Source organism: Micropterus dolomieu, linkage group LG12 (genome assembly GCF_021292245.1).
Source record: "Micropterus dolomieu isolate WLL.071019.BEF.003 ecotype Adirondacks linkage group LG12, ASM2129224v1, whole genome shotgun sequence".
NCBI classification, from domain to species: Eukaryota; Metazoa; Chordata; class Actinopteri; order Centrarchiformes; family Centrarchidae; genus Micropterus; species Micropterus dolomieu.
This window is the reverse complement of record NC_060161.1, coordinates 11,556,254-11,575,200: the sequence shown is the minus strand read 5'-3', so window position 1 is coordinate 11,575,200 and position 18,947 is coordinate 11,556,254. Positions and strand designations below refer to the sequence as shown.

Here is an 18,947-nt window from a genome sequence, read left to right as displayed (position 1 = left end):
CTGTGTTGGCAATGAAACAAATATGTAGGCTCTGCAATATGAAACCTTTTAGATCAACCTAACCCCCAAAACAGCAATGTAGCATTTTTGTCATGCAGTGTGATAATACATTCATTTATAAATAAATTCCCCATTTTATTACTGCATCTGTCTGACACCAGAAATGTAATGTTTTTGAAGGTGTAGGCTAATTGAAGACATCACAAAACTATTTGTAGGCATGCCTGAGACTTTTAAGAAGTTATTTTGATTCACAAGACGCAGTGATATCGCAGAGCAGCCGACGAAGTGATAGCTTGTTACTGCGTGTAATGGTGCGCAGCAGCTCGTAGGCTGCACAACAAGCATGTGGACAGACTGTGGTGCTGCTGTGATACTACCAACAGGCGGGACTGTGGCTCTGCAGTGTGATCGTGAGCTGCACAGCTGGAACATGAGCAGAGGGCTGGCACGCGGTCCAGCTGCGACCAGATGACTGAGGTCAGTTGCTTCTGATACACCAACACACTTCCACAACTTGACTCAGAGTGCGCATGGACTGCATTTGTGCGCATTGTGGGGTTAATGTGCCGTAAATAAAACACCAAAACATCCGCATAGGACCGCCAGCATCAACGCCGAACAAGGACCCGGGTGTTTTCTCTTCCAATGAGTTCTGGTGGAGTTCGATCATCGGCGCGTCTCTCTGCATGACCTGGTGCGTCCACTCCGTTGCTGAAAAGGCGTTTTGAATTGCTGGTGCTGGTAATGTAACGCGATTCATCTCAGTGCTCATTCCACAACTCACCACTGTAAGTGAGAGCATGGGACCCTTCAAACTCTAAAGGTAAGAAATGTGTCAACTTGCTGAAGCAACTTGAGCTCATTTTGAGTTTTTTTAAAATGTGTTTTTACGCATGGCGAGTTGTAGATGTCATTCTTTCCCTTCTGGCCAGGCACTTAAATATTTAGAAGAAACTCGCCACAGTGAAATTTTATGTGCTTGTTCTGTTAACATTTCACTCCTTGTTTCGCTGATATAGCCTACATCAGTGGTAATGTGTACTAATGTATTGCAACAGTAGATGAGATAACGTGTGGACTTGTCTTCTTGCACCATCAACCACAGCAATGCCATGTTGACTCATTAGGGAGTCACGGATGCCTTTGTAGCCTACTTTGTGTTTGAAAAAAAGTACTCAGGTGCTGTGCTCAGACACGACTGCATTCTACAGCTGCCATCTATTAGGTGAACTAATGAAATTAATGGGCCAGTGCGCAGTCATTTTCAGGAAAAGGAGCATTGCTGAGCAGCGTAGAGAAGGATGGAGGAAGCCTGTTCCTAAAATTAGACAAAGGGAGTGGCAGGGTCTATCCTGATTTGACTGTCATGAGGATGATGGTAAACAAAAGTCTGCTGACATGCAAAGTTATGGCTTAACCCATGTGGGAAGAGGAGGGTGCGGGGTGGTATGGGTAGATCAAGAAGCTCAGTTTGAAGCTCAGTTTGAACCTGCCTTCAACCCTACATCTTTCATGGCTGATATGGCTTGCTGAGGTATCCATTAAATTGCCCTGACACTGATATTCAAGACCTCTGGCAGCTGTGCTAATAACCAATGAACACCTGTGTGGTGATGATAATCCTCCATGACTGGAGAATAACACTCAGTGCCCCATCCCCGCTCATTGTGAGTCAGCCTTGGCTGCTGAATTAAACAAGCGAGAGGTCAGACTTACCATGCTCTCTTTATTTCCGTTCAATCAGACCCCTCATTACCTTCTCCTATACAGGCTGCAGCTGTCTGACTGCGGTGATTCAAGGTGATTTTCTCCAGCCGCCCTCAGAGCAGCATGGATTAGGAGGCATCTTTGAGTGTCGGGTTTGCTGATTAGTACCTCTGCGGCGTCTTCGCCAACTTCACTTCTGCCCGTGTTTTGGTGTCAGCGCAGTGGGATTTGACTTGTAAGCTGTGGCTGGCTGCCTCTCTGGACATTTGAAAGTCTTTTCAGCAGTTCTTTTGCAAATCATTACATCTTTGTGGGAGGCAGGAAATCCACTTCAGTGTTTTACAGTGTGGCTGATTTGGTGCGAGTTGCTGATTAACTGTTCCTGTTTTGAATAGTGGACAGGCTTGCTTTGTGTACATGCTTCCAGATCAGCATCTCATTCAGAGAATGCAAAAGAGGGGGCCATCAACATTGGCCATCACATGTGCAGTGCCAGCTCAGACAAATCTGTCACCAAAGCGCAAATGAATAAAACAATTAGTCCAAAGTCTGTTTTACCAGACTGTGGCTTATTTGATTATCAGTTACCCCAAAGTAACCAATGGGCTCTGTGATCTCATGTAGCCTATCCAACAAACGAAGCACCTCCAGCAAAGAGATTAAATCCAGAAGAAGAGATTTCTGAAAAAGCCTGCATCTCCATTTCTCCTTTCTCCCCTCCGTTGCCGCAGTGCAATTACTTCAGGCCTCTTGGGCGGACACCCTTGATATTTAGCATCACTTCCAGCCGCCTCCACTTCCTCAACCTGCAACAGTGTTGCACTTATCAGGAAAGCAGACAGGAGCAGCAGCTCAGCCAGACACGTGCACTGGATGTTAGCTATCATTAGGGTGTACGGTCCAATGCACATTCTGTCTCTGTCCACTGCTTTCCCCATATCACAATTCATTAGCTAGTCCTATCCATTCCCCCCCAGCCCATGGACTATGCTCTTTATTACCTGTTCAAAACTGGAGCGATTACATCATCATTTGGATCATGAAAAGGTGACAACAGTGGTATTCAGATACAGTAACTGCACCCAGGCCACCCACATACTGCAAGTTTTCTTCTGAACTATTTGTTGGGAGTGTTAAAAATAACAGCTTTAAACACCCTAGAAAATTTAAAGACACACATCACATGCAGAGCTGGAGTCAGATTTGGTTTGACTCCCACCAAATATGACAATAAAGGATCTAATTCTGTGTGGATTTGACATATCATAATGCAAACAGGATCACTGATCTAATTCTAATTGTGCTAAAAAAAAAAAAGTAAATCATCCCCAGTGGTTCAGTCCAGAAAAAATAGTCCTCTCTACTCTTTCTGTGTCCCTTCTGGTTTCTTTCTGTTCCTCCGTCACCTTTTCAGCTCCCACGAAAGGGCACAGACCCTTGTAAAATCTCAGCTTGTCAATGCAGTCTGCTCTCCTCACCTTTAAAGGCACGGCAGGAGAGAGAGAGAGAGAGGCTGCAGCACATGAGTGGGAGACATAGGAGGTGGAAGGTAGCTGGCGAGGGAAACTGTGGGACCTGAAGAATAAATCAAGCTGTGGCTGGAATTAAATAAGTCGCGGCGAAACACAGTAGTGGATGAGCCTGGTAGCAGGGTGGATCGAAACTCACCAGCTGGTTTATCTTAGCTAGTGTAGTGAATGTTAAAGGTAGTGAATTAGCAATGATCATGATTGCCTGGCTGTGATTATTTAAGGTTGCAGTTGACTGGCCTACTTCTCTGCTACAGGTGTTAGGCGTGTCACTTTCAGAAAGGGAATCGAAAAGTAACCGAAGGAGAACATCCTGCACCTGCAATCAAAAAAGCGCATTCATTTCTAAAGCTGCATTTTCATACTCTGTCAGTTTGCAGTGTGTAATCTCTTAACGCTTTTTTTTTTTATCTGAATGTGCATCGTGAATTGTGTATTATGACTACAGGAAATTGTGGGTTTTGTGGTCTGCTCGGGGATGCAAGCCATTTTAGGGTGCAATACATAAACAGGAACTAGCCAGAGCTTACGCTGTTGAAAAGTCCTGGGGTGGTAATGAAGAGGCTGACTGGATGAATGTGAAACCCCTCGCATTCACACACAACACGAAACTAGTTCAGAATGACTGTATAGCTCAGTGAGCTGTAGACTGGTAGGAAGAAATGAAGAAGCTAAACACTGCAAAGAACAAGTCAGTCTTCAGATGTACAGTGCGGGCCCTGTTCTGAAAACCACAGACATCTGTTGACAGCCTGAATTTGTGAAAATTAAAGGATCCCGCATCACTTGCTGTCTGAGCCTGACCAGTGGCTGTTTTTGGGTGGATGTTTTCCTGCACCTACACAGACTTAAGTCCATGTTTCTGCATGCAGGGTAGGCTTTTGATGCCTCCGGGCAATAGAAATATATTTGCACTGGGAATTGCTAGCTGAAACTAAAAATGTAATTATTTGGATCTTCACGGTGTGTTGTTTTATTTTGGTGACTTTTTAGGATTTCTCTAATCGCCCAGAAACAAGCGCAAATGAAAAAGTCAAAAGAAGCTTGACTTTAAAGGAATAGTCAACATTTTGGGAAATATGCACATTCACTTTCTTGCAGGGATTTAGATGAGAAGATTTATACCACTCCCCTAAACGATCGTTTCCACATACATCTGCCGCCTGATAAATGCTGTCTTCTTGCAAAGGCGAAGAATTCAGATTACTGCAATGCTATTACTTGGAATATGTTCACCCGAGATGAAACACTGTGTAACAACAGGAAGTGAGAGTCCTGACTTCAGCAATGCAGAACAAGCAGACAATTCATCCTGACAGTGGCATACCCTGATATGAAGAGACTGTTGGCAGGAATGGCTAGGGTGTTAACTGTGAGAAACAAACTCCAACTTGTTACTGCAAAAGATGATGTATCATGTTTGCTCTTTTGCGGAATATGTCATGTGGCCTCATCTCTCACTCATCACACTGCAAGAATTTGAGAAGGAAGGGATGTGTGTGTCAGGAAGATCACTGACCGAGAAAGAAAAAGCTCTAATGTAGAGAGAGAGAAAACACTTTAAGAGTATGTCGCATTCATTACATGTAGAAAACTCTGACCCGCTGCACATGAGGTTGGTTATAACAGGGTTAAAATGAAGTGTGGACACGCAAATACACTTGCAATATTTCACACACACATACCAACACACCCTTCCGGTATTTGTTATGAAGCAAACTTTCACATCTGGTAGAAGGACAGAAGTTGGAGCAGGAAGCCTCGTAACAAAGCAGTAAAAACAGTCACACAATGAGACATTGTTGTGCTCGATATTATGACAGCACACGGGATCCGCAGCGATGCCCTTTCAGTCTCACTCATTACACTTTTAATCTGAGGCCAGAAAGTTGTGAGATGTGAGAGTCTGCCAGATGTGGGACAGGATGTGGGACGTGTTTTTTGTTTTGGATGACATAATGAAACGTTACACTCTGGCAGCTGCTGTGTTCCAGCAAGACATTGTGATCTACATGTTTTTCTCTCTCGCTTCTTTCTTTTATTTCAAGATTATGAAAATGTGCTGCTTGCCCTCCTTTGCGTGTGCATTAGTAGTAGGACTGCTTCCATTTGCTTTTGAGACAGATTCAAATGTAATTATTACCCCCCCCCCCCGGGTCTTTTCCGCTCTTTCCATGTTTGGCTGGGATGAAGTGAGGTAGAGTACGCTCTCTTCCTGCCTCCAAGTCTCACTCTTTATCTCCCATTCCCCCTTTCCTCACCCCCGCCAACCCCCACCGCCCTCCTTAAGGAGCAACTGTAGCTGCTAATCTCAGTTTGCAGCCGGTGCCCCCCCACCGATGTGGCATTTTGTGTGTCCAGGGAAAAGGAAACGTTTCCCTTCCTGCTCTTAGTACCCTGCAAATAGAGCCTGCCACCAGCTGCTCTATGGGCCCCTATATCTATCCCAACATGCAACACCCTTGGTACAACTTCCTGAAACAAACTAGGAGGTGTTGTGTATGAGATAAGGGTGGTGTGTGTGTGTATATATTAGGAAGAAGGGGTGTTTGTATGTATTTTCACAGTCTTGTAATTCTATCCAAATGGCCACTCTAGGACAGAAACATGAGATAAAGCTCCAAAGTGCAGATTATTTACTTTGAAAACTCGGGTCAAAGTTACAGTAATAAATAAAAACTACAGAAATATGTACAATCAGGTTGGATTTGTTTAGAGTTTCTAGTCGTGGCATATGATGAAAGAATAGAAAACTCACTCTTTGTACATATGTACATATAGCACTTTTCTAGTCTTCCAACCACAGAAATCGTTTTAGGCAAAATGTCACATCCACCCATTCACACATTGATGGCTGTCATGCAGTGTGCCAACTGCTCATCAGAAAGGAACTAATCATTTACGCAATTTGGGGTTCAGTATCTTGCCCAAGGACACGGGGGCTGGGAGGATTAGTGGACGACCCAGTGATTGGAAATGAAGTGACAGTGAATAGGAGATAAGAGAAAAAAAAACAGCTCCTCTGTGTCAAGAAGCAAAAAGGTTTTACGAAACACAAGCACCAGCAATACCACTGATGTGAGAATACAGGCCATCAACCAAACCAATGCCTCATTCTTATATTAATAACAGGATTTTTTGGATATTTGTTGCAAAGCTATGTAACACACCTTTCATGTGAAAAGTTGACTCTTGGTTTCACACAGCACATGTATCACGGCCTTGTGGGTGAAAAGTACTGTATTTGTTTGACACCCCCATCCACACGGACTTTCTCGCTCTGTATAATACATCACTTGAATTCCTAAATACTTTCTGGCAACCTGATGCGTCTAACACAGAAGCTAAAGGCTACGTTGACTGTATGACACGCCGAGGGCCACTAAGCGTTGGTATTTGACGGCCCGGGGATGAGACCGGCTTGAAAGCACATGAACATTTTAACACAACAATTTCCACAACATGTACAGCTGAGGCTCATTTTGTAGGTTTTGGTTGTAAACCAAAGCATTGACGCATTGTTTCGACCTGATGGCTCTAGACATTTCACATTGAATAAATGCTGCCCTGACTCTTCTTCAGGATGTTAGATGAATCCTAATGACCAAAGTCAGTCCATCGCTTTAGACCAAAGTGAACCAACCAACATTGCCATCCCTAGAGCAGCAACTAGTGTGGCTAAAAGTGGTGGAGATAAAACCTTTTAACATGTTTGTGTGAGGCAAAATGAACAGACTGTTTGTTTTCTAATGCCTGCCTAATAGCTATTTAGAGTGAACAAATGCATGCACATCTTTTGGCTCATGACCACCAACTATGAAAACATCAATCAAACTTGTTTTACTCAAATTCCATTGGGGAGAGAAACTAAAACTAAATCAATGGCTGTATGCAGACTGTGCATTAGCTGGAGGTATTTACTAGCATGGAAATAAGCACATTATGGGAATATCAATAGTAGGATGCTCTCTCTGTCTCTCTCTCTCTCGCTGTCCATCCATCTGCCTGTCTATCTAACAAGGTGCAGTATAACTCAACCGAATGGACAACTAACCAAGCAGCAGGCAATCAAGATCCATTTGCTTAAACAAATGAATGAATTATTAATTAACAACAATTGTTGTAATGAAAATATTGTTTAATCATTTAATTTAGCAATCACAAGTACTGAGTATAAAACATTTACTGGTTTCAGCTTCCAAACTCCATCATATACGACTGTTTTTGGACTGTTATTTAGACAAAACAACAAATTTTGAAGATGCCCTTTACGCTTTAGGAAACTTTTCTCTCTTTTTTTCTGACATTTTATACACCAAACTAAACACAGAGAAAGTGCACAGCAGTTGCAGCCCTAAATTGACTAATCTGAAAAATAATCAACACATCAATCAATATGAAAGTAATATATGCTGCCCAACATTTACCTGCTCAATGTAGACAAGGTGTGGCTGATCTAAAATAGTGTCTTGCATATACAGTGGATGTGCATAGTTATGCAGTAAATAACATTCTTTTCAAGTAAGTTCAAGCAGTAGACGATGGCTCTGAACCTCTGGGACTCCTCTTGTTGTTTTGTAGCTATAGGAGTGAGAATGAGAAAGGATCTATCTGTGTTTAGGCAGAGGATGTGACATTTTCCGTGCCCACTAAAACAGCAGCACACTGCAGCTTCTCCATGGCTAGGATTGACCAGGCACCCGTCAGCTTTCCTTTATCCCCGCTGTGCCCCAACCCGCCCCTAATCTGCCTGATCGATGGCTCTGGATCGTTGTCGCCAGGCAACCAAGGATGACACCAAACCTCTCACAGTGTGTGCTACCTAACAATCCATCCACCGCTTCACAGCTAGAGAAACACTATCAGAAATCAGTCTGTGGGGGAAATACTTAAAGAATTACACAAAAGAAAGGGGGGGTGGGGCCGGGCTTGTTAAGGATAAATCGATCCCTGAATTCTCCTGAAAGCACAGAGAATTGTTCACTGGGTCACGACAACGACCTCCTGTCAGAGTGACTCGACTGGATGACAAGACAGGCACAGTCTGTGCCTCAGTGCAAGGCCAGAGTTAACAGGTGACACTGAAAAACCCCACTGGCTTTCTTCTTTTGTTTGGTCTTACAGCCTCTGAGGGATGGATACAGTAGGTCCTTGCATATGCAGAGAAACTAGTTTTATATCCTCATTTGGCTCTTGTGGACAGACAGTTCTGAACCAAACGCCATTTTGTCAGAGAGAAATCCATTTCAGCTCAGATCTAGGTGACCCTCATCATCAATAATGACTCTTATTGTGTGGCAATAATAGACTTGAAGGCCACTTTCTTTCCTGTTATATTGAGGAGGTGTGAGCAGCGGTATCTGTTCAGGCATAATGCATACTAAGAAGTGGAATTAGAAATGTTGCATCTTTTTGTAAGACAGGTGTCACAGGTCAATCTGTTTTTTTCTTTGAAGTTTCAGATTTACAGCACTGCTGGATAGCTCAGACTTACTTCCTGTGGTGACCTTAGCATCCCTCCCAGGAACTTTCATGTCTATCTATAGCAACAGCATCATGTTGATTGTGGTCTGGCAGTTTGTCATTCTTTTACTCTGTATCTGTCCATGATCTGACCACATTTGAGGTGGTCAGATCATGGCCTGATTTGCTGATTTAGAGTGACTTTCGCTCAGTCTCACTGTACGATTAGGACTGAAGCTGTAGGGATACACTCCCCTCTCTTTGTCTATCTTGTCTTTTCCCTCCATCCCTGCAGTAACGTGTATATGTGTATGTGTGTGGCTGAGACAGCTTGTGAAACCTGTAATTGAGTGTGTCCGCCCACCGCGTTGCACCAGGGACGGCGCAGTGGAGGGCTTCATCGTGTCAGGCACAAACCCTTCTCACACTCATAGAATCACAACATTGAGGAGCCAGATGAGGCAGCGGGGTGTGTTGTAGTGGATTTTGTGGATTTTACCTCTTCAGACACAAGAAACACAATTAGGATTTTAGCAAAAAATAGATTCCCTCAGGCTACTCATACTCTTAAACCACTCTTCTCTAGGAACAAACATGCATTTTGTGGATGTGCATTGTGTGTATATGTAGTGAAAGTGTGACTACAGTAAGCTGTGTTGCTATGGTTTCCTACTGTGAGGACTTAGTCAATCACCAAGAAAAATACCAATGCACATTTCTCTCTGAACTAATTTCTGCAACAAATGTGTTAAAGAATGACATTTAAAATCGAATCTGCTAATATGCCTACTTAACATGCTTGCATTTTGTTGTATACCACAGACTGCGTTCGAGCGTGTCAAGAACAGATAAAAAATAATGGTTTCCTGTTGAATGGGGAGCGAGTCTATCGGTTTTTCTAACAAGCCACACTGAGGTCAAAGCTGGTCAAACTGTCTACATCCTGCCATCAAAATGAATTTATTTGTATGCTGAATTTGCATCGGTACAAAGCAGGTATGGATGTATAAATATAAATCAGACTAAAGACATTATGGAGGTTTGAAGACCAATACGGACAACACAGCCACTTATGTAGTTTGCAATACCACAGTGCAAAAATACTAAAAGTACAAGTAAAAGTCCTGCATTCTGAATCTTCGTTTAGTAAAAGCAGGTAAGCGTTATCAGCAAAATATATGTATCAAAAGTAAAAGTACTCAACATACAGCCGCACTATTTCATAGCTCAAGTAAATGAAATAATCTACATATTTACAGTTGTAGCTGGTAGGGGTGGAGCCAATTTAACACTTTTTATATACTATTGGCTAGTTTAACTCATAGTATTTTATAAGTGCAATGTAGTAGTAGTAGTAGTATCAAAATGTGTACTGAATTTCCTGATAAGTCATGACTTTGCCCCTTTTATTCTGTATGGCTGCTTGTGTTAACATATGGGAGGGTTTGTTTTTGTAATCACAACTCAGTTGTCACATTGACAATCGTATCTAAAACTTTCAAACAATGCCCTGCTGTACATTTCAGAGTAATACGAATCCACAGCTGAATTTTAGACCATAATGAGACATTTAAACTCTCCACTGAAAGCTGGACCAATTAAACTGTGCGCCATAAAGAAGAACGAGTCTCAATGCAGGTTTTACAGATTGACACCTTGTCAAATCAAACCATTGTGTTGGCAAGGGATAACACTGACAGGCAGATATTTAAAATTAATTTACCAGTCCTAAATGTAGTGTAAACAGTCCCTGATTATCTCACTCACTGCAGCGTGGAGCAGGATGCAAAATAACTAACCACACAACTATTCCAAACACGCCACAGTGGCCACTTTGAATTTCATTTCCCCTTTGCTTCATAATTGCTCTTTTGCTGGCCTTTGATCCTTTCTTTTCATCTTGTTTTGTGTTCAGTGAGAAGCAGAGTCAAGAGTCAGACCGCAGGGAGAGAGGAACAAGGGAAAAAACAGAGAGGAAAGGAACTATGGAGTCCATATTATCGGAGCAGTCGGCCACAGTGGACGAGCTGTTGGAAGCGTGCATCCAAGCCTTTGGTTGGTCATTTGAACACTATTTCTTTGATGTCGATAATTTCATGTATTCAAAATGAGTCAATACAAACAAATTAAGTTAATCACCCATTACATTACTTTTTTATGTGAATTATTTGGAATTTAGAAATCTTCTGTAGAAATGTACGGTGCTTGGTGCATCTCCTGATGATGAGTGACACTCTGCTTTCTTGTTATAGATGAGAAAGGTACTTTAAAGGATGCTTCCTTGGTCCGGATGTTCCTCATGATGCAACCCTGGTACATCCCTTCATCTGACATGGCTAAGAAGCTGGTGCTCAAGTATCCTTCATTTCAGAGATGTTCTGTAAACATGCTCTGTTTGGTATTTGTCTACAAATATCTCTTCACACGGGGCTGACAGAGCAGTGGAATCAAAGAATACAGTACCTTGATGCAGAGCTTTGCACCTTGACTTTTGGATCAGATCTCAAGAGGAGAGCTGCAATGCTGAGCGTCGAACAAGAATATGCCACCTTGTCAAGTAATGAACAGTCATTCATTCTTCCTTGTCGTTCAGTGTATTAGTTGGTTAAAAGTCACCTTTTATCATCAAGTAAACCAACTTGATAATTCAAAGGTCTTAAACTTATTTTTTTAACTATTGTGTAGATGTAGACAAGTCTATCCTTCAGTATTTCTCATTTATCTCTCTTTTTATCCCTTTGTTCTGCCTGCCAGGTATTGGATCTCTGAGTTTCCAGCAGAGTTCAATCTGAACCCAGAGCTGGCGGACCAGATCAAAGACTTTAAAGACCTCTTGACCACCGAGGGCAACGAACGCCAGAGTCAGCTCATTGACCTCGACAGTGTGTGAGTGAATCGGTTGCTGAGAGCTGTGTGTTGCTGACAGTGTGAATGAAACGTCTCTGTCTGTGGGTGTGTATGTCAGCGTTCTCAGACATTGCTGCGCTGTGCTGCGCAGGGTCAGTGCCTTCCCACTTTCCACAAAAGCCATTTCTGTGTGACCTCAACTTCCCTTTTATTGTTCCATAAAGAGAATGCTTTGTGGAGCAGATATGCGAGTTACTGCAGCAGAACGTTTGCAAATGAGGGAATGTCCTTCCAGAAATACATCCTGCTTTTATAGAACAAAGTTGGATAGTTTGTATGTTGCTTCAATATCGCTTGTGTCTTACAGGGTGTGTGGTATTTTATTAACATGGAAACTATGTAATGCTATTTTTCATCATTATTTTTCTTGGCTTTCTAATGCTACTGTAAGTGCAGCTCTAACATGTGTCATAATGATAAAGCTGATCCTCACATTGGTGTGAGGAACAGACCTAAGAAGAGAAAAGCTTTTCATAAAATATTCTGTTTTTATGTGCTTCATCATCCCTCCCAGGCCGTCATATAAATGGAAGCGGCAGGTGACTCAGCGTGTCCCATCAGTGTCCAAAAAGAGGAAAATGTCCCTGCTGTTTGACCACCTCGATTCCTGTGAACTGGCTGAACACCTGACGTACCTGGAGTACAAATCCTTCTGCAAGATCCTGGTCAGTGTGAAGAGCAAGCTTTGAAGCTGTGTATCTAGTAGGATGTTTACAGCTCCTTAATTATTTGAATTTTCAAGTAATGTTAAACGCTGCAGGCTTATTGTAGTTGCTAAGCAATAGTGGTTAAAATGGACTTTTATTGGCAGTAATTATATTTATTGTCTGGAAACATTTTGCTCTTTTAGGATTATTTTGGGAAGCAAAGGCAATGACTGGGTTTGTGCTGATTTGAATGGCACGGTTTTTTTTTTTGATAATTTATTCCAGTTTGATGGTGTTGGTGGGAAGACAGGGGCAGTGGTAGTAATTTGTCTTGACTTTGTCTTTGTTTCTCTTCTAAAAGAGATTCTGGCTCAATATAAAACAAAAGAAGGAAAATATATAGAAATATAGAGCATATAAGCTACTTGGTCAAATGTGCAGTAATGATAGTTTTCTGCATATCTACCAGGTGAAAACAAATCACTAAAAATTGGCTTAATTAAATTGTTGTTTTCATGCTTTGGTTTCTGTACAGATTAAACTAACAAAATATACTGCGTAAATTTGTGAGATTTTGTTGCCTTTGGCCACAGCCAGGCTACCTATTTCCAGTCTTTGGGCTAAGCTAAGCTAACCAGATGTTGCTCCAGCTAAATATTTACCGCACAGACTTGAGAGTGGTATTAATCTTCTCATCTAGGATAGCAAATCAGCATATTAGAAAATTTGACTATTCTTTAAGGGGGCACTCCAGTGAGTGCTAGTGGAGACTAGTGTCTGTTGTTAGATCTTTTCTGCCTTGTAAATGCCATGTATTTGAAGGTTGGCTGTAAGTGCTGGTCTTGTGCTTGTTCATGCTTGTAGTTTCAGGACTACCACAGCTTTGTGATGCACGGTTGCACAGTGGATAACCCCATCCTGGAGCGTTTCATCACCCTTTTCAACAGCGTCTCCCAGTGGATCCAGCTCATGGTGCTCAGCAAGCCCACCGCCCCGCAGAGAGCTGCCGTCATCTCCCACTTCATCAGAGTGGCACAGGTCTGTCTGCTGGGCCCATTAAGACAGTTTGCAAAGGTTTTAAGACTAAGTGGTGTTGGTGGGAGTTGCAAGGTTCAGGAAGCGTGTAGAAGCCGGCAGAGATGAATGCCTGGAGCTAAAGAGAAAAAGGAGGAGGTGAATAAGAGATTAAACCAAGAGATGTGGCGAAAAGGGGAAAAGTCACAGTGGAGCCTTGATGACTCACACACACACGCACGCACGCACGCACGCACGCACGCACGTCGCACGCACAAGATGTGATCATTTCCCATTAGGTGGCATAGATTGTGAAAAAATGTGAATTTAATTTGAAAAGGCTTTATAAGTATTAGGATGTTTTGATGCCTACTGAGAGCTGTTTTGGATAATGCTGCTGTCAGGGAAAAACATTGCATCTCCAGGAATTAAGAAAACCTTTTTTAGCTGGGTGATGATGCGTTTTTGGCACTATCCAAAGGCTTTTATGGGCCAAAGGGGTTTTGAAATTGTCACAACCAATGGAGGAGCAAGTAAAACCTCAATTTATTTTAAATAATGAAAATCACCTTAAATTGAGAAACAAGATTTTTTACAGCTAGACAATAAAATGTTATAAAAGAGAATATGCTCTTTGCTGCAAAGAATAGAACATGAAATTAAGACATAGTGTGTCGTCTATTCATTATACAGTTTGTGCACTTCCTATTGGCTAGAAAGAATTCAGTCATGCATCCTACAATAGAGGAATCAGTGGGGAATGTCTGCAGGTGGCATGACTCTCAGCTGAATGTAAATGATCCGATACAGAGAGGACCATTTAAAGTTACTCTAAAGTTGACTGAAATTTTACAGTGAGTTTGAAGAATGTTATTACCTTGCTAGAAGGGCTCCAGTCATGCTAGTGGCTGTGGGTACAGTGGTGCTTTAAGCTAAATGCTAAAATCAGTTTGCTAACATGCTCCCAATGAAAATACATTTGCTAACAATGTTTACTAGTTTCACCAGCTTAGTTTAGCATGTTAGCATGCTAACATTGGCTAGGTAGCACTAAAACAAATTGCAGCTGAGGCTGAATGCCATTAGTTTAGTTAAACTTAAAGTATTGAACAACCTGACATTTTGACCTGATGATTACTCTAGCTGAAAAGTTATAACATCCCAAGAGGGGCATGAACATGTGTACCAAATTTAATGGCAACCCATCTAATAGTTGTTGAGACATTTCACTGTGATCAAAAAGTGCCAGTGAATATCTGTAGCCTACAACATTTTGTGTCAATGCTTTTAGTAGATGTAGAGATATTTACAGAATATTTTGTCATGCTGGGGGCCCTATAGCTAAAGGATCAACAAATTTCTCTTAGGACCATTGCTATCCCCGGAGCCGTGCCATTTACATGACTAATAGTCTTTTACCTGCTTTCTCTCTACTGAGTGTTCGCTCATTCCTCTTTAGGAGTCACTTGTCTTTTGCACATTGGCTTGGTAAATGTTGCCTGTTGGAAAGATTCCCCACTGTGTATTTCAAGTACAAACATTGCCTAATAAAACTCACATTAATCCTAAATGAAAGTTAGACTATCCTTTATCTGTCCATCTATCTGTGTAGCTCTTTATTTCTATGCTCAACGATTTAAATCATCTACGGTCATCTACAGGTCAAGATGGTTCTAATCCTAATCTCAGTTTAATCTGCTCTCTCCCCAACAAATCCCAAACAAAACAGTCAGTTTGCTGCCTTAAATGGTTCTCTGCCCACATGTCTGGAGACTATCGTCCTCTCTCTGCAGAAACGTGCCTTTAAATTGTGTCCTGGGGTTCACTGAAATTGTTATCATTCTTATAGTTTGCTTTGGTATGCCGGAAGGGCTTGGTTCTTCCTCTATGTGACAATTCACTCATCTTTTCTGTACCAGGGAGCTTCAGAAAGTGCAGAAAAAAAAATTCATCCTAGTAGACTGCAGTACCATGTGAATGCATCCTCATTACTCATTGCGAGACTAGTCTTGGATTGTTTTCATTCTCCTACCCATTTCCATTATGTCTTTGTCTTCATCTGCAGAACAAACTTATGTGGCTTATCATTTATTTAGCAGGATCTCAGCAGGTTTCACCTCCTCCTTCTGTCTTAATACACCAGCACTCTAACACCTCAGCAGGGCTCTGACCAAGTGTCTTCACCCTCCTTGATATTCAACACTTGAACTTTTTCCAATGGTGAAACGGGGGAGGCAGGTGCTGATTCTAAACCAGCCTTGATGTGTTGAGAATTACCTCCTTCTTGTCTACTCCATCCTGAGTCATGTCTGTGTCCTTTGAGCATCTTTCAAATTTTTATTATTGATTTGGTACAGAGGGGCAGGGCAGGTGCTGAAGAAAAAAAAAAAAATTATATAAAATATATACTGTTTGTGTATATATATTATGTTATACTGTATTTAACTGATGATCTGTCAAATCTAAAGTATAGCCTTTTGGATCACATTGATGAAACAAATAGGTAATTTGTAATCATTAGACCATTGCAATAGATTTGGACATGAGGGTTTTAAGGATTTGTTACATTGTTCGACTGCCAGACTGTGTTGTAGGTAGAGAGACAATATTTTTAGGTTTCAGTTGTATACTCTGCTGTGCATTGTACCCGGATAATTTACCCAGACTTTTCACCCAGAGTCATCATCAAGTCGAAATTTTGAGTTTGTCTAATAGCATTATGCATATTGACATTATGATTAGCCTTAAATGTACTTTTTGTTTAGTGCTAGTTAGCAAATATTAGCATGCTAACATGTTAAATATTAGACTAAACATTAGCGTGTTAGCATGCTAACATTAGCATTTAGCTCAAAGCACTACTCAAAGCACTGCTGTGCCTGAGGACAGACTGTGTGGGTGACCACAAGAAAAGACCAGAGTCGAATCTGTCCATATATTACATGTTTCATAAGTTTTCATATTCTGGCAGAGGGTAAACCAGCAGGATGTAAAAGGTTAAATCATTTAACTTTTTTTTTTTTAGCATGACACAATAAGCACAGTGAACGTTGTGTCTATTGTTTTATTGCTTTTTTCTTTCTTAGTCTAAACTGTGCGACTGTGTATTATGGCCATTGTAGATATAAAATATATAAATCATGGAGGGGGGTAATATTCTGAGAAAAAATACTTCCCAAGATGAAAGTTATAAATGTTAAATTTCTTTAGGTGTCTTAATTGATGTAACAGGGAAAGATAAGGCAGGTCTAGCTTACATTAGCTGACCCCACAAGTGTTGACTGACCTTCCAGCTCTAGTTATTCCCCACATGTAACTGTCCTTGTTAGGTAGACAACAGTTAGACTGATAAGGTAGAGACAGTAGCTCAGGCGTCAAGCTAGCAATTATCGGTATTCCGTGGGAATCTTACAAGGTTGAGTATTACAAGAATGTTTACAAGAACTCACTGGCTCCACAGATTAGAGTACAACTCATGGATAAAACACATTCCAATATGACATAGCATTGGAGTCTGAACATCAGATAGATTAGCTGTCCTAGGTTAAGGCCAGCTAAAGATGAACTAATAGAGAAAGCTACAGGCACTGGGGGAAAACAGAAACATAAAAGGGACCAAAAGATATTCAGATTTGGTGTAGGCATTTGACGTGTTCACATTTTGTATACTGGCACTGTATCTCCTCGGCCGGGCTCAATAAACCATGCTATGTTAGTCTTCATCGCTCTCTTCACATCTGAACCTGACTCACAATATTTCTTCAACAATAAATATATGAGAAACCCCCAGATTCTCTAAGATCAAAGTGGTACATTTATGAGAAAAAAGCTTTCTCAAAATTGTGTGGAGCTTTCAGACACTTAAGACAAATATGAGGGACTGCAACTAAGCTTGTTTCACAAAAGAAGAACAGAAGGCGTATCTCATAATACTGGTTGGTGAAAGTAGCATATGTGATGGCTGTTATTAACATTTGCATATCCTGCTTCCTGCACAGACCCATTTATAACACACATATGCTCTGAGAATAATTACGTTTTTTTCTGGGAATATTACCCCCTTCCATAATTTTTCATTTTTTTAATTTTAATTTTGACCTAGAATGATTTTTATCAACTGCACTCGCTTGAAAGTGTCCACATAATGATAATTAGTGTTTCCCACTTCTGAGTGTCCAGAAGTCATTGCAGACTGTGTCATTCATACAGAATGGGTGAACATTTGGGCAGATCAGAGACTGACCATCCCCGCTGGAAATCCCGTTGTTAATTTCATGCAAATTTGAGATGCCTGAAACTTTGGTATTCAGAAATGTAGCCCAGTGCGAGCACATGCAGGGACAAAAATTAGGCAGCACAGAAGGTAGCCTCGACATATTTGACATTTCCCAAAGCTTCCCTCAGGCTGTGATCGTTGTGTCCCATTTTAGCTTCCTGTTGGGAGCGCGTTGCAAATGACTCATGTTCAATAGTCTTCTTCTTGACTGCACAGACTTGCGTTATAATTTAAAATGCAAAAATTTCCCTTTTGTGCTTATTGAAAAGCTCAGTGCCAATAAATTTCACAATATGTTCTGTGTGTGCCTTCTGGCTTCGCTAACTACAAAACATCACCAATCGGCTGTGTGATGACAATTGGTTGACAAGATGAACTCCATTTCCAGCTCTATCTGGCATTTATTCTAAACCCAGTGGAATGGCCTGACATGTGGACAATGAAATCTTCCCCAGGCCTCGCTGGCGGCCACATGCACGTGCAGTTTAGCTGAGCCTACTGGTCAAATGCTGGGCTGCCCTCCGCACTGCTTTGCCAATTGATTCTAAAGGGTGTATGAGCTGAATCAAATGATCCCCTCTGGCGGCCCTCCCACACAGCTGTGACCCCATTGATTTTCTGTGAGATGCTACGCAGGCTGAAGGGCAGCATGGAGGCCTGCAGAGTGCCATTCACAAAGTATTAGCTTACGTTTAACACAGGTTAGAACTTTCAGTAATATCTTGGTTTACTCAGCTTAGGTTTATGTGTGGATGTGCATGTGGGTTGCTGAACACTATTCAAAAGGTCTCTAGCGTTATTATTGTCCTCATATTCCCTTTCCTTATACTGTAAATCTTTTTTAACCTATACCACCTTCTCTCTTTCACTCTCTCTTAAATCCTATTTGGCGGTGGATAACACATTCCATCCCTGTCTCCTCTTTCACCCTCGCTCCTAATATTTCCTCCCTCTCGTCGACAGAAGCTACTGCAGTTGCAGAACTTCAACACGCTGATGGCGGTGGTGGGCGGCCTCAGCAACAGCTCCATCTCTCGTCTCAAAGACACGCAGGCCCACATCAGCGCAGAGACCAACAAGGTGCAGTAGCGGCTACCGTCCTCTGAACCATCACTGCTCTATTTCTGGCATGCCAGACAAATTGTTCACAGCGTGTTGATTCACTTAGCTAACAAGTGATGTTGAATCCTGATTCAGTAAACCATATCTCCTCTGTGTGAGCTGCCAAGCTCCTTATGTGTGCCCATTACTCCTACACAGCGGCTTTTCAGAACTATGAATTTGAGCCACACTAACTGGAAAGTTGAATGCAACATTTGGGGGAGTTACAGTGTCTTGTCAGTTACGTAAGTCCATCTGGAGCAAAGTTTTCCAGAATGTTTTTGACTCTTCTAAACTAAT

At 41.7% G+C, this 18,947-nt stretch overlaps 1 protein-coding gene across 5 annotated transcripts in view; it reads left to right on the top strand.

Annotated features, from left to right (window-relative positions):
• Positions 1-30: 30 nt before the first annotated feature.
• LOC123980016 (RAS guanyl-releasing protein 2-like) overlaps positions 31-18,947 on the top strand; it is a 39,981-nt gene continuing 21,064 nt past the window's right edge. For 2 of the 5 annotated variants that reach the window (XM_046064154.1, XM_046064153.1), the window contains exons 1-8: positions 8,250-8,314; positions 10,618-10,757; positions 10,955-11,057; positions 11,203-11,259; positions 11,457-11,588; positions 12,124-12,274; positions 13,121-13,294; positions 18,510-18,626. In XM_046064154.1, the coding sequence (XP_045920110.1) occupies positions 8,265-8,314; positions 10,618-10,757; positions 10,955-11,057; positions 11,203-11,259; positions 11,457-11,588; positions 12,124-12,274; positions 13,121-13,294; positions 18,510-18,626 (924 nt within the window). In that variant the 5' untranslated portion in view covers positions 8,250-8,264. The other 3 variants (XM_046064156.1, XM_046064157.1, XM_046064155.1) reach the window with 3 other exon arrangements.